The sequence below is a fragment of the Myotis daubentonii genome, chromosome 9, assembly GCF_963259705.1.
Source record: "Myotis daubentonii chromosome 9, mMyoDau2.1, whole genome shotgun sequence".
NCBI classification, from domain to species: domain Eukaryota; kingdom Metazoa; phylum Chordata; class Mammalia; order Chiroptera; family Vespertilionidae; genus Myotis; species Myotis daubentonii.
Genome location: NC_081848.1, coordinates 8411996 through 8434750, shown reverse-complemented (window position 1 = coordinate 8434750; position 22755 = coordinate 8411996). Strand labels below are relative to the sequence as shown.

At 41.2% G+C, this 22755-nt stretch overlaps 1 protein-coding gene across 5 annotated transcripts in view; it reads right to left on the bottom strand.

Annotated features, from left to right (window-relative positions):
• The window catches only part of BCO2 (beta-carotene oxygenase 2), an 82305-nt gene that overhangs the window by 39449 nt on the left and 20101 nt on the right, over positions 1 to 22755 (bottom strand). For all 5 annotated transcript variants that reach the window (XR_009454354.1, XM_059707887.1, XM_059707888.1 and 2 more), the window contains 3 exons: positions 18679 to 18890; positions 18388 to 18503; positions 17071 to 17173 (listed from right to left, as the gene is read on the bottom strand). Coding sequence is in view for 4 of the 5 variants with exons in the window: in XM_059707887.1 (XP_059563870.1) it covers positions 17071 to 17173; positions 18388 to 18503; positions 18679 to 18890 (431 nt within the window). In the remaining variant the exon portion in view is untranslated. The remainder of the gene's footprint in view (positions 1 to 17070; positions 17174 to 18387; positions 18504 to 18678; positions 18891 to 22755) is intronic.

Genomic DNA, 22755 nt, shown 5'->3' with positions numbered 1-22755 from the left:
CCCTGAAATCATATGTACAATAGAGTGCCAGTTCTTTTTCTTTTATTGTTTGTTGGGGGCCAGATGTAAGCTGGCAAGGTCCTTGCACCTGCAGGGGCTAGCAAGGCTGGGACCCTTACCCACACAGTTTTCCCAGACTTGTGTGGATAGTGATTATCAGTAGAATGGGAGTAACATTTGTAGAATGAGAACAGCCTTTCATAGCTTGCCAGGAAGTCTATAACTATTTACTGAGATATGCTGTACTGAGAACTTGTCCTTCTGCTGTATCTCTCCCTTAGAGATTAAGAGGAACAAAGAATACATTCCTCTTGGCAGACCTCCTATTCAGTGTGTTATGTATAAATAGTATTGCGTGGTTAATAAAGTTACTTCAGTTCATCAAGAGAACTGGGGTCCTCCAGACCCCGCTTTCCTGTCTTTCTTTCTTTTCTCAATTCCCACCTCCCTGCCTCAGCCCGGCTCAACCCTGTCAGGCTGGCCCTGACAGATCTGGCGCCCGAACAGGGACTGAGGAACTGGGAAAAAGAAGGTGAGGAACTCCATCGGGCTTGGAGAGACGACTGTGAGGAACTCCTCCGGATAAAGAGTGCACTCGTTAAGGTAAGGGAGGAGCAATTTTTTGATAATCGGGAGTAAAGCATGGGGCAATTAGAATTTAGAGAAAATGCCCTTTATGGGCAAACGTTAAAGTCTATGCTCAATAGCAGAGGAACTAAGGTTAATGACAATCAAGTAGAAAATTTTTTAAAATTCATTCAGGAGGTCTGCATTTCCTTATCGAATTTAATATGGGATTATTTAGATCCCAGGCATGACCATAATCAACTGTCTCTTAAGCCAGAAAAAAAGGAGAAGCAGCGTGATAGCACAAAACAGGGGTCTAAAAAAGACAGTATATTAAAAAGAAATAATGTAACTTTTAAAGACAATTTAACTCCTCAAGATGAGGAGGAATTTGAGGAAGCTGCTGCTCTTTGTCATGATGATAATACAGGTATTGTTCAGGCAAAAGAGGAGGAAGAATATTTTTCTGCTGGAACTGAAGAGGGCAGTGATATAGAGGATGTGTTGGAATCCTTTTTAGAAACATTAAAGCTTCTTGGCAAGAAAAAGAGAAGCCGCGGGGGCCGTTCCCGCCGCTCTCCACTGCCTTGTGCAGCACCAGTTCCACTTTCCCCTCTCCAGATGGCCTTGCAGGAAGCACGAAAGTGTGGTGAGGAATTGGGCATTCACGCCTTCCCTGTTATGGAACAGGTGAACCCTCACACAGGACAGCGTGAGCGTGCTTATGACCCACTTCCTTTTAAAACCTTAAAAGAGTTAAAAACAGCCTGTGCTCAGTATGGGCCCACTTCCCCTTATACTTTAACCATCTTGGAAACTATGGCCTCAGAGGCTCTCCCACCTAATGATTGGAGAGCTATTGCCAAGGCTTGTTTATCAGGAGGGGATTATCTCTTGTGGAAATCAGAATATGATGAAAAGGCTAAGGAACAAGCTTCTCGTAATCGAGCTGCCCAGATTAATATTCCTTATGAAATGCTGGTAGGTGAAGGAGTCTATGCTGATACCCATAATCAAATTCAATACCCCCCAGGAAGCTTATGGACAGATTAATAGAGCTGGGATTAGAGCCTGGAAAAAGTTACCCACCTCTGGTCAGAAAACAGAGGAGCTCTCAAAAATTATTCAAGGGCCAGATGAAAAGTATCAGGATTTTGTCTCTCGGCTATTACAGGCTGTTGGCCGAGTAGTGGTGGATGGAGAGGCTGGCATGTTGATAGTTAAACAGTTGGCATATGAAAACGCCAACACTGCCTGTCAAGCTGCACTGCGGCCCTATCAAAGACAGGGGACTCTCTCAGATTATAGCCGCATTTGCACAGATATTGGTCCCTCATATATACAAGGAGTTGCCATTGCGGCTGCATTAAAGGGAACCACCATTGAGAGAATTCTTCAGCAACAATTTAGCACAGGGAAAAGTCAAACATACAAATGTTACACTTGTGGAGGAACAGGACACATGGCAAAACAGTGTCCTTCTAATAAAGGGGTTAATAAAGGAAATGGCAGAGGTCCCAAACAACCTGGACTATTCCCTAAATGTAAAAAAGGAAAACAGAGAACCAAGATGGCGGCATAGGTTAACGCCGGAGTTTGCTGCTTTGAACAACTACTTCAAAAGTGAAACCAAAAAACGGAAGGGACATCACCCAGAACCACAGGAACGCTGGCTGAGTGGAAGTCCTACAACTAGGAGGAAAGAGAAACGCATACGGACACTCAGAGGAGGCGCAGTGCTGAAGTCAAATTCTGAGGTGCGGAGTGCGCGGAGCGGGCTGGCGGCGGAGGGCGCGGTTGTTGTTTTCAATCGGGAGGGAGTCGCAGACTCTGAGCACCAGATCCGGGCGAGTCTTTAGGGACCCAGACTCAAACGGGAGAAGCGGGACTGTCTGGCTTCGGTCAGAGCGAGTGCAGCTTTCTCTCCGAGCTTTGCAGCGGGTGCTGGGACTCAGAGAGGCAGAGCCCCTTGGGACAGGACTGAGAGCCGCCATAACTGCTCTCTCCGGCCCACCCTGTTGATCCTGTGCGACCCGCCCCGCCCAAGCCCTGCACAGAGGCATTTGCCAGATAGCCTCAGGCAAAGGCTAGATTAGCACCTCCCTAGAGGACAGAAGTTCTCTCACTGCTGACACAGCTGATTCTCATAGCCACTTGGCCTGGAGGTCAAACCCTCCCTGGAATTAGCTACAACAATCAAGATTTATCTATAAGACTGCGAACAAAGACCACTAGGGGGTGCACCAAGGAAGCATAACAAAATGCGGAGACAAAGAAACAGGACAAAATTGTCAATGGAAGAAATAGAGTTCAGAACCACACTTTTAAGGTCTCTCAAGAACTGTTTAGAAGCTGCCGATAAACTTAATGAGATCTACACGAAAACTAATAAGACCCTCGATCTTATATTGGGGAACCAACTAGAAATTAAGCACACACAGACTGAAATAACGAATATTATACAGACGCCCGACAGCAGACCAGAGGAGCGCAAGAATCAAGTCAATGATTTGAAATGCGAGGAAGCAAAAAACATCCAACCGGAAAAGCAAAATGAAAAAAGAATCCAAAAATGCGAGGATAGTGTAAGGAGCCTCTGGGACAGCTTCAAGCGTACCAACATCAGAATTATAGGGGTGCCAGAAGATGAGAGAGAGCAAGATATTGAAAACCTATTTGAAGAAATAATGACAGAAAACTTCCCCCACCTGGTGAAAGAAATGGACTTACAGGTCCAAGAAGCGCGGAGAACCCCAAACAAAAGGAATCCAAAGAGGACCACACCAAGACACATCATAATTAAAATGCCAAGAGCAAAAGATAAAGAGAGAATCTTAAAAACAGCAAGAGAAAGAAACTCAGTTACCTACAAGGGAATACCCATACGACTGTCAGCTGATTTCTCAACAGAAACTTTGCAGGCCAGAAGGGAGTGGCAAGAAATATTCAAAGTGATGAATACCAAGAACCTACAACCAAGATTACTTTATCCAGCAAAGATATCATTCAGAATTGAAGGTCAGATAAAGAGCTTCACAGATAAGGAAAAGCTAAAGGAGTTCATCACCACCAAACCAGGATTATATGAAATGCTGAAAGGTATCCTTTAAGAAGAGGAAGAGGAAGAAAAAGGTAAAGATACAAATTATGAACAACAAATATGCATCTATCAACAAGTGAATCTAAGAATCAAGTGAGTAAATAATCTGATGAACAGAATGAACTGGTGATTATAATAGAATCAGGGACATAGAAAGGGAATGGACTGACTATTCTTGGGGGGGAAAGGGGTGTGGGAGATGTGGGAAGAGACTGGACAAAAATCGTGCACCTATGGATGAGGACAGTGGGTGGGGAGTGAGGGCGGAGGGTGGGGCGGGAACTGGGAGGAGGGGAGTTATGGGGGGGGGGGGGAAAGAAACAAATGTAATAATCTGAACAATAAAGATTTAATTAAAAAAAATAAAAAAAATAAAAAATAAAAAAAAAAATAAAAAAGGAAAACATTGGGCAAATGAGTGTAAATTTAAGACAGATATCCAGGGAAATTCTTTGCCTCAACACCAGTTGAGAAACTACCAAAAGGGGCCAGCCCAGCCACGGCAAATAACAGGGGCATTGTCTATTTACTCTCCTGTCCCTGTGCCGTCTCAAGGCCAGCAGGCTACACAGCACCCAGCCTGGCCCAGAGAGCAAAATAGATACAAGAGCTATTCCGAGCAACCCCCGGAAGTCCCGGGCTGGACCTTGGATCCATAGGATAAGACATTCTGTCTGCCCTGGGTGCTGCCCTTGCCTACTGAAATAAACAAAATATCATTAGATTTAAAACCTCCCACATAGAGAAGAAATGATGATATCCTTGCATTTCCAATACAGCTACAGCAAATGCCACCGGATCTGAAATTTAAAAACACGTCTGGGATTTCTGTACACGTGTAAAGAGAAAACTGGCTTAGAACTAAGGCGCACGTAGTCCGATTTTGGACATTTAGATAGAGTTTCAAGCTAAAATCTCTTTACAAATATACAAAATAAAACCCAAGACTGATTATTTCCTAAGAAAGATGGCAAAATTTAACCCAAAGGAAAAAAAATGCTGGCCAGATTCTAGCAGCAGGATTGGCATTTCCATAATAAAGAACAGTTTTTAAATACTAATAAAAAATATTAAAAAGTTAATTTCAAGGCCAAAAAGAAAAGTCAGTAAAATTGTCTCTGTTAAAAGAATTTACTAAAAAATATGCCTTAAAATAATAAATTGGATTTAAATCTCAAGAATTATTGAAATATACTAATTATAAAAAATCTAAATAGCCCAGGTAAAAGACGGCTACTCCCTCTATTTAAGGCTGGCTTCCCAAAGCAATTTCTAATAGAGGAAGGGCTAGCCTCCCTTCCCCCAACAGAGCAGGTAGGCCAAAAATTTCCTGCCAGTGACAACTTTTAAAGAGAGGCTTGCTTCTCAGTTTCCCATCCTTAGTAGAAAGAATGTAACTAATTTGCATTTTAATGGTTACCTGTTTTCAGTCAATGGCACCCCAAGGCTTAGAAGTTTACTAAATTAAATTAGATATTCTGAAATAACAAAATGCTAAAATATTAATCTAAATTTCCCTCATGAAAATCTAGAGGACAGAATTAAATCTATTAATTATGTCTTGTATTTTTAAAGTATGTTTTTTAAAAATGTTACTGATTTAAAAATACTAAATATTTAACTTGCCAGCTAAGAGTTTAAAGTGCTGGTTACATAAATTGGGAGAAATCATATAATTATAATAAAATTTCAATATTTATCTAATTGAAAAAAGAGGATAAATTCTATAATCCCAACCAAAATTTTTAAATACAAAGATCAGTTTTAATTTAATTGATATCTCTTAATAATTATAAAAGGTATATAATCTTTAAATTATATATACACATATATATTTAATAGTTTTTTAAGTTAGATTTCAAAACTATAATCAAGGAATGACTTTAGGACATTTCATGGGCCCTGAAATGTTTTCAAAAGTTTATTCTCTTTTCTTAAAAGATTTTTTAATAAAGCCAATTTAATATACTTGAAACCACATAGAAAGCTTTATCAGATAAATATTAATAAATATATATTTTAAGTTTTTGCTTCTAAGAAAGGGCAAAACAAATTATCTTATTTTATATTTCTTAAAATACAGCAGTAGAATTATAACATATAATTTAATATAACAAAAGCTCATTAATAGTTTTCAATATTTTACAGCAGCATATTAACATTTATTCCAAATAAGCTTACACACTAATTGTTTGGCAGGAATTTAATAAGAACATAAAAGGATTTTATCCCTTCCACTGTGTGGAAGGCCCCCTGGGAAGGCACTTAAGCATTCTATATTGACCTCTCATGACCCTTTTTACCAAAGGGGGTCTTTCTTCCAATTGCCCACAGCTGTTACCTAAGCTCTCTGTTCATACTGAGGTTGAAGCCTCATGGTAGCTGGTACCATGGATCTGTCTCTCGCCCAATGGCATAAGCTGGGCCCTCTCTGGAGAAGAAACCTGGGTTCCCCATGATCAATGCCGGGGCCCCACCAGCAGGAGAGGGGATCCCAAGGCAGTTACTGGGCATGGAGGCCACAGGGGCATACGCTATCAAGGAGACAAAACCAAACCTCACATCACCCTGCTTGGCCCCGGAGGATGGCTGGTTAGTCAACGACGGGTAAGACCCCTCTGGGAGGGGAAACCTAAGACAGGCACAGTCGCAGGGGGCCTCAGGGGAGAACTTGGGGGTCAACAGAGGTGGGGCAGAGATCCTCACCCCCCCCCCAACTATTCAGGGGCTTAAACACTCGCCCCTTCTGAGGGAGGTCTCCTGCTCCCATGGCTGCTGCGCTTCCCATGCCCAGCTCAGATCAGAACCCAGATAACAGAAAGAGATTTAGGCCAGCCAAAATCGGTACCCAGATAACAGAGACTTGGCTAACAGCAACTACCCTATATCTAAATCTAGCTTAACACCAGGAATGCTTGGGGCCTTCTCAAGGATGCAAAATAATCCTTTCCATTAATATTTACAGTGTAAACTAAGATTGTTATTAGATTATTAAATTTAACAGTAAAATAGTAGTCAAGTTTTCAGGTTAATTAAATTTTACTAATTAATATAAGTAATTATTCAAAAAGTATTAGCCAAAATTTTCATTTCATGGATAAATTGCTTAACATACTATAAACCTAAAGCAGTCATATTTTTATACAAAAAATTAAAATTAAAAGTTATCAAGACTACACTAAAAAATTTCCTAAAACCTCTTAATATTAAAAAATAAAAAAGGGGGGATAGTGGAATAATAACCTGTTAAGTAAATGATAACCTGTTAAGTAAATGCTTTAATTGCTTTAATATTTTTACTTGAAAATTAATTTTTTCATTTATAATGCTAATAGCAAGACACCCATGAAAAACATATGTGGTGTCAAAATAAGCCAAAGAAAAATCATTTGGACAAAAATTAAAAGAATCCCAAGTCTAAATTATAGATATGATTCCTTTATTAACCTTTAGTCGAGAATACATTTGTATATTTTCAGAAAACAACTCCAAAACCATGTGGATTCCTGCAACAGAGAGGAATTATCAGGACTGCTCCAGCCACAGAATAGCAGTGGCCCCACGAGACAACGAGAAGAGAAGCAGTCCAGAAATAAAGATGGTGACAACGCTTTATCATGCTAGCAGTCAGCAGCTGTGCATCGCTGCAGGTTGCCCAGGACCAAACCAGAGAGGGTCGGACCTGCATTGCCACCATTTGTCCACCATCCAGAACCGAAATATTACACATAAGAAACTGTCGGAAACTGAAACATGAACTTCACCTAAAAAACAAAGAAGGGGGATCTGTTGGGGGCCAGATGTAAGCTGGCAAGGTCCTTGCACCTGCAGGGGCTAGCAAGGCTGGGACCCTTACCCACACAGTTTTCCCAGACTTGTTTGGATGGCGACTTTCAGTAGAATGAGAGCAACATTTGTAGAATGAGAACAGCCTTTCATAGCTTGCCAGGAAGTCTATAACTATTTACTGAGATATGCTGTACTGAGAACTTGTCCTTCTGCTGTATCTCTCCCTTAGAGATTAAGAGGAACAAAGAATACATTCCTCTTGGCAGACCTCCTATTCAGTGTGTTATGTATAAATAGTATTGCGTGGTTAATAAAGTTACTTCAGTTCATCAAGAGAACTGGGGTCCTCCAGACCCCGCTTTCCTGTCTTTCTTTCTTTTCTCAATTCCCACCTCCCTGCCTCAGCCCGGCTCAACCCTGTCAGGCTGGCCCTGACAATTGTTTTATTGCTTAAAGTATTACAAAGAGTATTACATATGTCTCCTTTTTTCCCGCCCTTAAAAAGCCCGGCTTCCCCTACCCCCCAGTGTCTTATGTCCATTGGTTATGCTTATATACATGCATACAAGTCCTTCGGTTGATCTCTTACCCCCCACCCCTCAGCCCTCCCCGGCTTTCCCGCTGTAGTTTGACAGTCTGTTCGAGGCAGCTCTGCCTCTGTATCTATTTTTGTTCATAAGATTATAATGGTCTTTATTATCCACTAGAGGCCCGGTGCACAAAAATTTGTGCACTCGGGGGTGAGGGGGGTCCCTCAGCACGGCCTGTGCCCTCTCGCAGTCTGGGACCCTTCGGGAGATAACGACCTGCTGGCTTAGGCCTGCTCCCAGGTGGCAGAGGGCAGGCCCAATCCCTAGGTGCAGCCCCTGGTTGGGCTCAGAACAGGGCCAATTGGGGAGTTGGGGCACTGCCCCCTGTCATGCACAGAGCAGGGCGGATTGGGAGGTTGTGATGCGACCCTCAGTCACGCTTAGGGTAGGGCCGATTGGGGGGTTGGGGCACCGCCCCGTCACACTCAAGGCAGGGTCGATGGGGAGGTTGTGGCACCACCCCCTGTCATGCACAGAGCAGGGCCCATCAGGGGGTTGGGGAGCTCCCCGCTGTCACTCACAGAGTAGGGCCGATAGGGGAGTTGGGGCACCGCCCCCTGTCAAACACAGAGCAGGGCGGATCAGGGGTTTGGGGCGCTGCCCTCTATCACCCACAAGCAGGGCCGATCAGGGGGTTGGGGCGCCGCCACTGTCACACTCAGGGCAGGGCCGATGGGGAGGTTATGGCTCTACCCCATCACACACAGAGCAGGACCCGTGGGGGGAGGGGGGAGTTGGGGCACCGCCCTCTATCACCCACAGAGCAGGGCCGATCCCGGGGTTGGGGCGCTGCCACTCTCACACTCAGGGTAGGGCCGATGGGGAGGTTATGGCTCTACCCCGTCACACACAGAGCAGGGCCGATCAGGGGGTTTGGGCGCTGCCCCGCCATGCTGATCCTAGTGCCGGGAGGCCTTGTGGCTCCGCTGATCCTGGTGCTGGGAGGCATATTACCCTTTTACTATATAGGATAGAGGTGACTGAAGCTCCCAACTGCTCCTTTTTTTCCTTTTTTTTTTATTCTGGGCATGCTTTAGCTCTGGATCCAGCTCTGAGGCCTCTGCTGCTGAAAGCAGGTATCTGGTTTGTTTGGGTTCTATAATCAAAACTCTGTATCAACTCCAGCTCTGAAATCCCGCTCGCTGAAAGCAGGTTTCTGGGGTTTTGTTTAGCTTCTATATTTGTTACAATGTTTCAAACTGCAGGCTCAGAGGCCGGCAAGGCACGCGGGGAACGTTGGAGTCCTCCATCACTCAAGCAAGCAAGCCTCATGTTAGCTTCCAGCTGCCTGGCTGCCGGCCGCCATCTTGGCTGGCAGTTAATTTGCATATCGCCCTGATTAGCCAATGGGAAGGGTAGCGGTCATACGCTAATTACCATGTTTCTCTTTTATTAGATAGGATGAGTGAGTGAGATCATGTGGTGTTTTTCCTTCATTGACTGGCTTATTTCACTTAGCATAATGCTCTCCAGTTCCATCCATGCTGTTGCAAATGGTAAGAGTTCCTTCTTTTTTATAGCAGCATAGTATTCCATCGTGTAGATGTACCACAGTTTTCTAATCCATTCATCTGCTGATGGGCACTTAGGCTGTTTCCAGATCTTAGCTATGGTGAATTGTGCTGCTATGAACAAAGGGGGGGATATATCCATTCTGATTGGTGTTTCTGGTTTCTTGGGATATATTCCTAGAAGTGAGATCACAGGGTCAAATGGGAGTTCCATTTTTAGTTTTTTGAGGAAACTCCATACTGTCTTCCATAGTTCTTGCACCAGTCTGCATTCCTACCAGCAGTGCACGAGTGTTCCTTTTTCTCCACATCCTCTCCAGCACTTGTCGTTTGTGGATTTGTTGGTGATAGCCATTCTGACAGGTGTGAGATGGTGCCTCATTGTTGTTTTGATTTGCATCTCTCAGATGATTAGTGACTTTGAGCAAGTTTTCATATGTCTCTTAGCTTTCTGAATGTCCTCTTTTGAAAGGTGTCTATTTAGGTCCTTTGCCCATTTTTTGATTGGATTGTTTATCTTCCTTTTGTTAAGTTGTATGAGTTCCCTACAAATTTTGGAGATTAGGCTTATCAGATATAACATTGGCAAATATGTTTTCCCACGCAGTAGGCTTTCTTGTTGTTTTGTTGATGGTCTCTTTTGCTGTGCAGAAGCTTTTTATTTTGATGTAGTCCCATTTTTTCATTTTCTCTTTAGTTTCCAATGCCCTAAGAGCTGTATCAGTGAAGAAATTGCTTCGGCATATGTCTGAGATTTTGTTGCCTTTGGATTCTTCTAGTATTTTTATGGTTTCCTGGCATACATTTAAGTCCTTTATCCATTTTGAGTTTATTTTTGTGTATGGTGTAAGTTGGTGGTCTAGTTTCATTTTCTTGCATATATCTGTCCAATTTTCCCAACACCATTTATTGAAGAGACTATCTTGGCTCCATTGTATGTTCTTGCCTCCTTTGTCAAATATTAATTGAGCATATTGGTTCAGGCCGATTTCTGGGCTCTCTATTCTATTCCATTGATCTATATGTCTGTTCTTGTGCCAATACCAGGCAGTTTTGAGAACAGTGGCTTTGTAATACATCTTGATATCTGGTATTGAGATCCCACCTACTTTGTTCTTTCTCAGGATTGCTGCAGCTATTCAGGGTCTTTTTTTATTCCAAATGAATTTTTGGAAAGTTCATTCTAGGCCTGTGAAATATGCCATTGGTATTTTAATGGGAAGTGCGTTGAATTTATAGATTGCTTTGGGTAGTATGGACATTTTAATGATGTTGAGTCTACCAATCCAAGAACATGATATGTTCTTCCATCTGTTTATGTCTTCCTCTACCTCTTTTTTCAACGTCCTATAGTTTTCTGAGTAGAGGTCTTTTACCTCCTTAGTTTAAGTTTATTCCTAGGTAGCTTAATTTTTTGGTGCGATGGTAAATGGGATTGTTTTTTTAGTCTCTCTTTCTGTAAGTTCACTATTGGTGTATAGAAATGCCATAGATTTCTTGGCATTAATTTTGTATCCTGCTACATTGCCGAATTCATTTATTAAGTCTAATAGTTTTTTGATGTAGTCTTTAGGGTTTTTTATGTATAATATCATGTCATCTGCAAATAAGGACAGTTTTACTTCTTCTTTTCCAATTTGGATGCCTTTTATTTCTTCTTCTTGTTTAATTGCAATGGCTAATACTTCCAGTACTATATCGAACAGGAGTGATGAGAGTGGGCATCCGTGTCTTGTTCCTGTTCTTAAGGGAAATGGTGTTAGTTTTTGTCCATTGAGTATGTTGTTGGCTGTGGGTTTGTCATATATGGCTTTTATTATGTTGAGGTATGATCCTTCTATTCCCACCTTGCTGAAAGTTTTTATCAAAAATGGGTGTTGTTTTTTGTCAAATGCTTTTTCTGCATCAATTGATATGACTATGTGGTTTTTTTCTTTCAATTTGCTTATGTGATTGTCGTAAGTGTTTCCCTCCACGTCCTGCGTGGTTCAGGGTTCGGGTCTGGAAGAGGAGCCACACAACAAATGAAAAACAAAAGACACGAGAATAATTTGGGAATATTGGGGGACCAGGTGGCAAGTCCAACTCAAGAGGAAGGACTTCCACTGTGCTCAGGCCTCACCAAGCTTTTTATAGTGAGCGGTAAACAAGGTAGTGGTTACCAAAGTTACACTTTTCTTGTAAGTTTCACTTGTTTACACCATGGTTATACTTCCTGCACTTCCTCAGCCCCTTAGCTTCCCAGATAAGATCTAGGGAGTGTTATAAGGTCAAGCCTAATTATGCTAAGAGGACTGTGCCCTCTAAGCTGGGAATTGTTTGTGACTTTGCCAGCAGGTCAGTCCGAGGCTTAACCCTATATCAGTTTCCCACATGTGATGTATCACGTTTATTGATTTTCAGATATTGTACCATCCTTGCATCCCTGGGATAAATCCTACTTGGTCATGGTGTATGATCTTTCTGATGTACTGCTGGATCCGATTTGCTAAGATTTTATTGAGGATTTTGGCATCTATGTTCATGAGGGATATTGGCCTGTAATTCTCTTTCATTGTGTTGTCTTTACCTGGTTTTGGTATTAGGGTGATGCTGGCTTCATAGAATGAGCTTGGAAGTGTTCCTTCCTCTTGGATTTTTTGTAGTAGTCTGAGGAGGATAGGTTTTAGTTCTTCCTTGAATGTTTGGTAAAACTCCCCTGTGAAGCTGTCTGGTCCTGGGCTTTTGTTTGATGGAAGCTTTTTGATGGATGCTTCAATTTCTTCCATAGTTATTGGCCTATTGAGATTTTTAGATTCTTCCTGATTGAGTTTTGGAATGTTGTATTTTTCTAGGAATATGTCCATTTCCTCCAGGTTGTCTAATTTGTTGGAGTAGAGTTGTCCATAGTATTGTTTAACAATCATTTGTATTTCTGTGGGGTCTGTTGTTATTTCACCTCTATCATTTCTGATTTTGTTTATTTGGGTCCTCTCTCTTTGCTTCTTGTTGAGCCTGGCTAGAGGTTCATCAATCTTGTTTATCCTTTCAAAGAACCAACTCTAGGTTTCATTGATTTTCTGTATTGTTTTTTTTGGTCCCTTTCCTTTATTTCTGCTCTAATCTTTATTATCTCCTTCCTTCTGCTCACTCTGGGTTTTTCTTGTTGCTCTCTTTCTAATTCTTTGAGTTGTAGAGTTAGATGATTTACTATCATTTTTTCTTGTTTTTTGAGATAGGCCTGTAGAGCTATAAACTTCCCTCTCAGGATTGCTTTCATTGTGTCCCATAGGTTTTGGATTGTTGTGTTTTCATTGTCATTAGTTTCCAGGATGTTCTTAATTTCTTCTTTGATCTCATTGGTAACCCAATCAATATTTAATAACATGCTATTCAGCTTCCAAGTGTTTGAGTATTTTGGGTTGTTTTTATTGTAGTTTATTTCTAATATTATGCCATCGTGGTCTGAAAAGATGCTTGGTATGATTTCAATCTTCTTGAATTTGGGGAGACTTTGTTTGTGACCCAATATGTGGTCTATTTTTGAATATGTCCCTTGAGCCCTTGCGAAGAATGTATATTCCATGGCTTTGGGTGAAGTGTTCTGAAGATGTCAATTAAGTCCATCTGATCTAGTGAGTCATTTAGGATTGCTGTTTCTTTGCTGATTGTTTGTCTAGAGGATTTATCCAGTGATGTCAGTGGTGTATTAAAGTCCCCTACTATGATTTTATTGTTGTCAATCTCTCCTTTGATATCTTCCAGTAGTTTTTTTTATGTATTTGGGTGCTCTTGCATTGGGTGCATATATGTTTATCAGGGTTATATCTTCTTGTTGTATTGATCCCTTTAGTATTATGAAGTGGCCTTCCTTATCTCTTGTTATGGCCTTCACTTTGAGGACTATTTTGTCTGATATAAGTATTGCTACCCCAGCTTTCTTTTCATTTCCATTTGCCTGAAAGATATTTTCCATCCCTTCACTTTCAGTCTGTGTGAGTCCCTTCTTCTGAGGTGGGTCTCTTGTAGACAGCAAATGTATGGGTCATGTTTTTTTATCCACTCAGCCACTCGATGTCTTTTGGTTGGAGCATTTAGTCCGTTTACGTTTAAAGTTATTATTGAAAGGTACTTGTTTGTAGCCATTTCTATTTTTTTGTGGCTGTTTTCTTTCTGAGCTTTTTATTTCTTATTTTTACACCAGTCCCTTTAGCATTTCTTGCATTGCTGGCTTGGTGGTGGTAAACTCCCTTAGCCTTTTTTTGTCTGTGAAGCTTCTTATTTCCCTGTCAATTTTGAACAATAGCCTTGCTGGATAGAGTATTCTTGGATTCAGTCCTTTGCTTTGCATTACTTTGTAAATTTCTGTCCATTCTTTTCTGGCCTGATGTGTTTCTGTTGAGAAATCATTTGATAATCTAATGGGAGATCCCTTGAATGTAACTTTCCGTCTCTCTCTTGCAGCCTTTAAGATTCTCTCTTTGTCCTGAACATTTGCCATGGTAATCATGATGTGTCTTGGTGTGGGTCTTTTTGGGTTCACCTTGTTTGGGACTCTCTGTGCTTGTGTGATTTTTTTTCTTCCCCACCTCTGGGAAGTTTTCTGATATTATTTCTTCAAATAGGTTTTCTAACCCTTTTTCCTCTTTCTGTTGTTCTGGCACCCCTATTATTCATATGTTGTTTTGTTTCATGTTGCCCCATAGCTCCCTTAGGCTCTCCTCCTGTCTTTTAATTTTTTTCTCCAATTGCTGTTCAGTTTGGGTGTGTTTTGTTTCCCTGTCTTCTAATTCGCTAATTCGGTCCTCCGCTTCTCCTAGTCCACTGTTGAAACTTTCAATGGTGTTTTTTATTGCAGCTATATCACTCTTCATTTCTTCTTGGTTCTTACATAATTCATTGATTTTTTTCATCTGTTTCTTCTTGCTTCTTGCATAAGTTGTTGATTTTTTCCTCCATCTGGTTTATGTACTCTAGGACCCTTAATCTGAATTTTTTTTTTCTGTCATGTTGCATGCCTCTGTATCACTTAGCAGCTTTTCTGGCAAGTCCTCCTTTTCTTTCCTTTGGGGGTTTCTTTGTCTACCCATGTTTGATCGTACTGCCATAACTAGATGCTGAGTCATTCAGTGGCTGCTCCTTGGGTGGCAGTGGCTCCTCGGGCGATGGTTGCTCCTCAGGCAGTTGTGGTAGCAGCTCCTCTGGTGGGTGTGGTTCACAGTTGTGGTGGCTCCTCTGGCTGGTGGGGGGAGGCTTCACACACAGCTGCTGTTCCTCAGACAGAGGGTGTGGCGATCCCATTAATGATTCTTGCCTGGTTGAAGAATTTTGTATCAGCTTTCAGTCAACGCTCTCCACAAACTGAATGAGCCAAGTTTCGTCTGTATGGCTGAGGCGACACAGGCAGCCACATTGTCACCTTCCTGGGGCTAAGTGGAGCCTTGAGAGTTTTAAGCAGCCACAGCTCGGTGGGGGCCAGTGACAGGCTCTGGTTCCACCTTTGCTCAAGGGGCACACACAGACGCGCACACACAGACGCACACCCACGCGCCTTCTCTTGAGTGCCAGTTCTTAAACTTCTCACTGAATCAAATAATTAAGAAAAAAAAAGTAAATTTAGTTTCAGTTGAGATTGGAAGATAAAACAATTTCCTGTCTCGGCATTCGGATAATTAATGATTACTCAATTCACTACATTTAAACACAACTAGTCATGAACTGTTCTATCTGCAACTCATGATGGCATGCATAAGCAAGGCAGAGACACCCAGGAAACACCCAGCGGAGGAATGACTTGCCCAATACAGTTCATCTAACCTGGGAACACTTCAGGACTCTTTAAACAGCAAACTGAGGCAAAGTAACAAGCACAGCGTCTGGTAAGTGCCAGAAGGGTTTCTCAAAGATCTAGGGGCTGCTTGAGCCAAAATCATCAGGGACCTTGTTAAAATGCACCAAGAGATGAGGAGCTGTTAAATTCTTGGCCCCTTTTTGGGTCTACTGAACCACTATCTCGGAAGATGAAGCTCAGTAACCTACATTGCTAAGAAGCATTCCAGATGATTCTTAAACATACTACAGGCTGAGAATGACTGATCTAACGACTGTTTTAGAATATATAATTCAGAATGGTTAAACAGTACTTAAAAGGGATGTTTGCTGCTTCCTATTACAACTGTGAAGAATACATTCCTACCTGAAGTCAGATAATAAAGAAGAGAGAGAGCTGGGTACCCCATCTCTACTTGAGCCAGTAAAAAACAAGCCCGCAGTATTCATCTTCACATAAACCCATGTGTAAATATGGAGAGGAACAGATGAACAACTCACAATGCCAATTGTTTACCAAAGTTACACATTAACCTATACAAAAGTTTTATAGGTTATAGAAGACTGATTGACAGATAAGCTAGTCAGAAATATCTAATACACGTTTCATTCAAACACAGATATGTGTGCTCAGATATAGGAACATGAATTTGCATGTCCTGAGACCCTTCTGTACTCAGAGGTGAATAATTATTAAGGTGGTCTACAGAGTGTGTGTGTTTCAGACTTGGTGCCAAGTCTGGTTTTAGACACTTAGAAGCTTGCCTAAGCAAGTATCTTAAACCTTGTCAAGGCCCACTATCTATAAAAAGAAGTAATAAGCCCTAGCTGGTTTGGCTCAGTGGATAGAGCATCAGCCTGCGGACTGAAGGGACTCAGGTTCGAATCTGGTCAAGGGCACATATTTCAGTTGTGGGCTCGATCCCCAGTGGGGGCTGTGCAGGAGGCAGCCAATCGATGATATTCCTCTCTCATTGATGTTTTTATCTCTCTAAACTTCTCCACTCCTCTCTCTCTAAAAAGTCAATAAAAACATATTTAAAAAAGAAATAATAACACCTTTCTCAGATAAGTGTTAAAGGATTAAATGAGAAAATACCTAGAAAAATGTTTAACGCCAGCACATACTAAGCATTCAGTAAATGTTAGCTATCATTATTAGCTATGAGAACTTTCTGGAGCAAATAGGTAGGCAGTTGGGGAAGTGGGCGACCAGGAAAGAGGTGTGATGTATGTGGTTGTAAATGCAACTGCACTGTAACTTTAACTTACTTTGTACTGTATTAATCCCATTATAAAAATAAATTCCTTCCTATGTGATAGACAATGTATCTTGTCTACATCTTTGCTGCAAAATTCTAAATTGCATATACTTACAATATGGTACTTTATCAAAATTCAAGTTTGAGAAATACATACAGAAAATCCCTACAATGCTTGTGAGCCAAAAAGCACAATGGAACATAAAAATGTGAGTGATGCTGAGAAGGTCAAATAGAAAATCAGCTGCTAAGCATATGTGCAAAAGGACCGCAAAGTATGTACTCAGTGATAAATTATGTACTTTAAGTTCAGTAATGCCATTTCGGAGATTTTTTCTGAACTTTTCAAATGAAGTTTCATAGGTTTACATCTTAACCACAATGGAACCCCAGGAAGATATTAACTTCGAATTATTTTTAAAAAGACTTCCATCCCACTTTACCATGTGGCCCATAGGAGTTCCCCATGTTGTATGCAGTTCCGTCTGGGTCATAATGAGGATGTGCAGTTGCTCCATTCACAGCAATGAATTTGCTCCAGTCTACCTGAAAATTGAAGACCATCAGAAAATTTTAAATATTAACATGGGCAGATCTCTATTTAGATGCGTAAACAGTAGAGATGTGTCAAATACTTTTAAAATAAGATATGAAAACAACAGCCCTAAGTCCTAATATCTCACCTCTGAGAAATCAAAATCATTTTCCCTCCTAAAGAAAAATAAACAAAACACCCCCAAAATAAAGAAAAAACCCCCACCACTAACAAATAAAAAATGTACAAAAAGTATTACCCAATAAGGGTAAATTTCCCCCCAAGATCACAGGAAAGCTCAAAGAGTAAGAATTAAAATTAAAATTCTGGCCTCTCTCTCTCTCTCTCTCTCTCTCTCTCTCTCACACACACACACACACACACACACACACACACACACACACCTACTCCTTTCCCTTCCCCCTTGTCTTCCCCCAGGCGCAGTTACCTTTGCCTTTCTCTCTCCTAAGCTCCAAGGACCCTTCTTCTGCCTCTGTAACTTGTTTCCTGAGCCTGCGCCACCCAATTGGCTCACTTCTACTACCTCTGTAACTTTCTAAATAAGCTTTCTCTTATTTAAAAAATTAAGTTAAATTAAAAATCTGGTCCAATTTTTTATTTAAGTTTTAATTAATGTGTTAAGTGAAAGTAGTATGGGTCTAGACAATCTCCAGTCCAATTCTACCTGTAGCTAGGAAGAACATGAGCTGACCACAGTAAACGTTTTTGTTTTGTTTTGTTTTTCTTTATATTTTTTTATTTTTTTATTTCAGAGAGGAAGGGGGAGAGAGAGAGAGAGAGAGAGAGAGAGAGAGAGAGAGAGAGAGAGAGAAACAGCAATGATGAGAGATAATCACTGATAGGCTGCCCCCTGCATGCCCCCTACTGGGGATCAAGCCCGCAACCCAAGCACCCTTGACTGGAATAGAACCCGGGACCCTTCAGTCCGCAGACTGACACTTTATCCACTAAGCCAAACCAGCTAGGGCGTAAATGTTATTCTGTTTCTCCCTTACCCTAGTCTGCAGGGACTAAGAAAGAAGTCTAAAAGTATGGAAAACCAACCCAAGGTCATTCTAATCAGGACAGAGAGTGCACAGTGGGTATTTGGTTATGTTTGGCTACGGTTCCAATTTCTTATTCAGATATCTACTATGCTGAAAAGTATTTTGAATGAAAAGAAATTTGGGGGTCCATTTTATTCATTTTTTAACCTACATTTTACCTTTTCTGTTTTTTCCAGGGTTTCAATGTCCACTTTATTCATAAAGTTGGTCTCAGTGCTCAGGTAGTAATCACCCTTGTACCGCACATAGTTGACACTGGTGTTGTCAGTTATTGCTGAAACCAAACCCCAGAGTTACTGAAGCACCACAAGAGGAGGGAGAAAGCAGTGTAAACATCCTCTCACACTGAAAAATCTATGTCAAACTCTATATAGAATGTCATATCACATAACAATCTAAATAATCACCATTATCACCTGCAAATTCTGGGCCAAGTAATAGCTGCTTACCAGGTAGCTCAAACTTGGACATGAAACGTTCAAAAACATTCCTGCATGGATCAGGGAGAGCCAGTGTGCCAAATTCTGAGATCACAATTCGATTCTGAGCACTGTTGGCCTTGTATGTATCACTCTGTAGAAACTTGCTCCTATATGTGACGGTGCCCTTCTCCATCCTAAACTGGTGAAGCAACGCCATCCCATCAAACCAGTGATTGTACCTTCAAATGGGAGCAAAAATAGAAAAACAAATGTTAATAAGAAAAACATGGGGTCAGAATGAGAGATTTCAAATATAGAGATAACGAAATGGAATGGGTTCCCAGCACAGCCTGAAATTAAAGGATGATAGCTTGAGTACATCCTGGAGTACAACAGGACAGAGCAACTTACCTTCTCCTGACCCTTACCCTCTGTCAAAAACCTCACACTTCAGAAGGCTGAAGAAAAACCCTAAGCTGGTGCCTCCTAAAATAATTCTGATCTTTACCGTTGACAAGGAGACAATTCTGAGATGTTCTAAGTTGAATTATAGCAGGCCAGAGTGTAGAAGGAAGAGATGAGAAGGGGTTAGTCAGCTAACTTCAGGGCACAACCAACAAAAGACTGCTTTCATTCCTGAGTGTAAGTGGAAACTTTGAATTAACCTCCAGGTGGCTATTCCCATCACTATCTGAAAGAGACTACCAGGCATCGCCCACTGGAGGAGCCTGTGCTTCTTGCTTATACAGGAACTTTCTACAACCGACCCAAAGGGGCAAACAGACTCTGCATCTATCCCAGAACTGAGCCTCCTTCACCGTATCCAACCCACCTTGTCTGTAGCCAATGTAAATTCTTTCCAGTGTACATCTTTCTTCCCCCTACCTGATGTATAAAAAGCCCTTCAACTCCAGGACAGCGGATATACTTGTCTTTCCCACTAGCTGTGCTGGTTGTTTAGACTTCATGCCCCAGCACCTGGTCTTTCTCATTAGCAATGGCCCAATGAATCCTTTAGTTTAAAAAGGCTTTCAGCAGTGGAGGTTCTTTGTTTTACACCCTATAGCCAAGAGAAGAGCATAAGAGGATATAGAATGTTTGACATCTCTCAAATTCAAATGGGTTTCTAAGCTTTTAGAAATCTTTATCTTCATATCTTACATGCATTACATTGTCAATATACTTCAAATTTTTTCAAATTTATCAAAACTATGCAAAAGTAAACACTAGAAATGATCTATTTTAAAGAGGGAGCATTGAAAAACTCTAAGGAAAAGTTTGTGGTTTTGCTTTTAAAAGGATTTAACATCATATAGTCTTTTCTTTCATATGCTTGACAGTTTGAATTCTTAATGTCTTCAGCATGGATAAGCAAGGCAAACATCATTGTCTTAAATGGCAATGGTCCTGAAAGCAGGGATTCAAAGAGATTCAAAGTGTTTATAGTTTCATTATTTACAATAACCTAAAGGTGAAAGCAATCCAAGTATCCATCAATGAATGAATGGATAAGCAAAATGTTTACATACAATGTAATACTATTCAGCCTTTAAAAGGAAGGAAATTCTCCAAAAAATAAAAATAAAAAACAAAAGTAAAAGGAAGGAAATCCTCTTACATGTTACAACATGGATGAAACTTGAGGACATTATGCTAAATTCAACAAGACAGTCACAAAATGACAAATAATGTGTGATAAAAGTTATATGAGGTATCTAAAGTAGTCAAATTCATAGAAAAAGAAAGTAGAATGGTGGGTACCAAGGGCTGGGTGCAGGGGGAAGTGGGTAGCTATTATTTAATGGGTATAGAATTTCCATTTTTACAAGATGTAAAAGTTCTGAAGATCTGTTTCACAACGATGTGAATAAATTTAACACTAACCTGTACACTTAAAAATGCTAAGATGGCAAATTTTGTGTTATGAGTTGTTTACCACAATAAAAAAAAAATTAGGATATAAGAAAGAAAGGGGAGGAAGCAAAGCCCTCTTTACCCAATGATTTCACATACCATATTTATCATAAACTATATTTCCATAAGTTCTTGGATCTATGTCTGGGCTTTCTGGTTTAAATCACTATTTGTCTATTCATGCACCAATATCACAATGTTTTAATTATAGAGGCTTTATAGTATATTTTAATGTCTGGTAGAGATAATTCCACCACTGAAAATTCTCTTGTTAGTGTTTTCTTGATGTTCTTGCATATTTATTTTTCCATATGAACTTTAGTATCAATTTGTTTACTTCCTAAAAAAACTGTTGGAATTTTTATTAAGATTATATCAAATTTTTAAAATTAATTTATGAAGAACTGATATCTTTATGATGTTGAATTATGCTATTCAAGGACAGAAGATGTCTGGAGAAACCAAGATGGCGGCATAGGTAAACACCGCAAATTGCTGCCTCCCACAACCACTTCAAAAATACAACTAAAAGACAAAACGGACATCATCCAGAACCACAGGAAGGCTGGCTGAGTGGAAATTCTACAACTAGGATGAAAGAGAAAAGCACACTGAGACTCAGAGGAGGTACAGAAATAAAGTGCAGAGGTACGGAGGCGCACGTGGAAAGGGCTGGCAACTGAGGACACGGTTGTTTTTTTTCAATCGGGAGGGAGTCTCAAGCTCCCGACTGCTCTGAACTCTAGTTCCAGGTGAATCTCTGGGGACCCAGACTCATATGGGGAGAAACTGGACTGTCTGGCAGCAGGCAGAACTTGAGGGTGGCTTTCTCTCAGAGGTGTTACAGCAATTACCATGGGACACTGAGAAGTGGGGCCTCTTAGGGTAGGACTGAGGAGCAGTCCTAGCTGCTTGCTCCACCCTGTAGATCCCCTGAAACCCCGCCCCACCCAAGCTGTGCGCAGAGGCTTTTGCATCTGAAAGGCCTGGCCCTTTGCAAATCTGAAAATTACCTAAAAAACTGCAGCTGGGTCAGAGAGACCCAGAACTTCCAAAAGAAGGCCCAAGGTCCCACAGCAGCTTGCATTGCTTCACAGCTGGGCCTCATCTGGGCACCTCCAAACCCCAAACAAAGAAGAGGAATCTGCTGATCTCTCTATAGCTCCTGCTGGGTAGCCTCAGGCAGAGGCTAAATTAGCACCACCTTGGAGATCCAAGAGCCAGTGTACCCAGTGGTCAGAGTGGGACCATCCAGATTACAACTCCTCAGATCCATAAGGGACACACTCAGGGAGCAGACTCAGTGAGTACCAAAGCCCCACTGAAGCAAGTCTTGCCCCATAAGGGTGTCTCCAGCACAGAAGTTCTCCCACTGCAGACACAGCTGATTCTCACAGCCAATTGGCCTGGAGGTCAATTCCTCCCAGTGATACCTACAGCAATCAAGGCTTAACTACAACAAGACTGTGCACAAAGCCCACAAAGGGGTGCACCAAGAGTGTCCACCTCAGGTAATTGCGGAGGCTGAGCCACTGGGCCCTATAGGACACTTAGCACAGAAAGCCACTCTATCAACACAGGGAAGCAGCCAAAATGCAGAGACAAAGAAACAGGTCACAAATGACAGAAATGGAGGAAAGCAAACTACTGGATATAGAGTTCAAAACCACACTTATAAGGTTCTTCGAGAATTTTCTAGAAACCACCAATAAATTTAGTGAGACCCTCAAGAAATCTAGTGAGATCCTGAAGGTTATGAAAAAGGACCAACTAGAAATTAAGCATACACTGACTGAAATAAAGAATACTATACAGACTCCCAACAGCAGACTAGAGGATCGCAAGAATCAAGTCAAAGATTTGAAATACGAAGAAGCAGAAAACACCCAACCAGAAAAACAAAAAGAAAAAAGAATCCAAAAATATGAAGATAGTGTAAGGAGCCTCTGGGACAACATCAAGCATACCAACATCCGAATTATGGGGGTGCCAGAAGAAGAGAGAGAGCAAGATATTGAAAACCTATTTGCAGAAATAATGACAGAAAATTTCCCCTACCTGGTGAAAGAAATAGACTTACAAGTCCAGGAAGCACAGAGAACCCCAAACAAAAGGAATCCAAAGAGGACCACACCAAGACACATCATCATTAAAATGCCAAGAGCAAAAGACAAAGAGAGAATCTTAAAA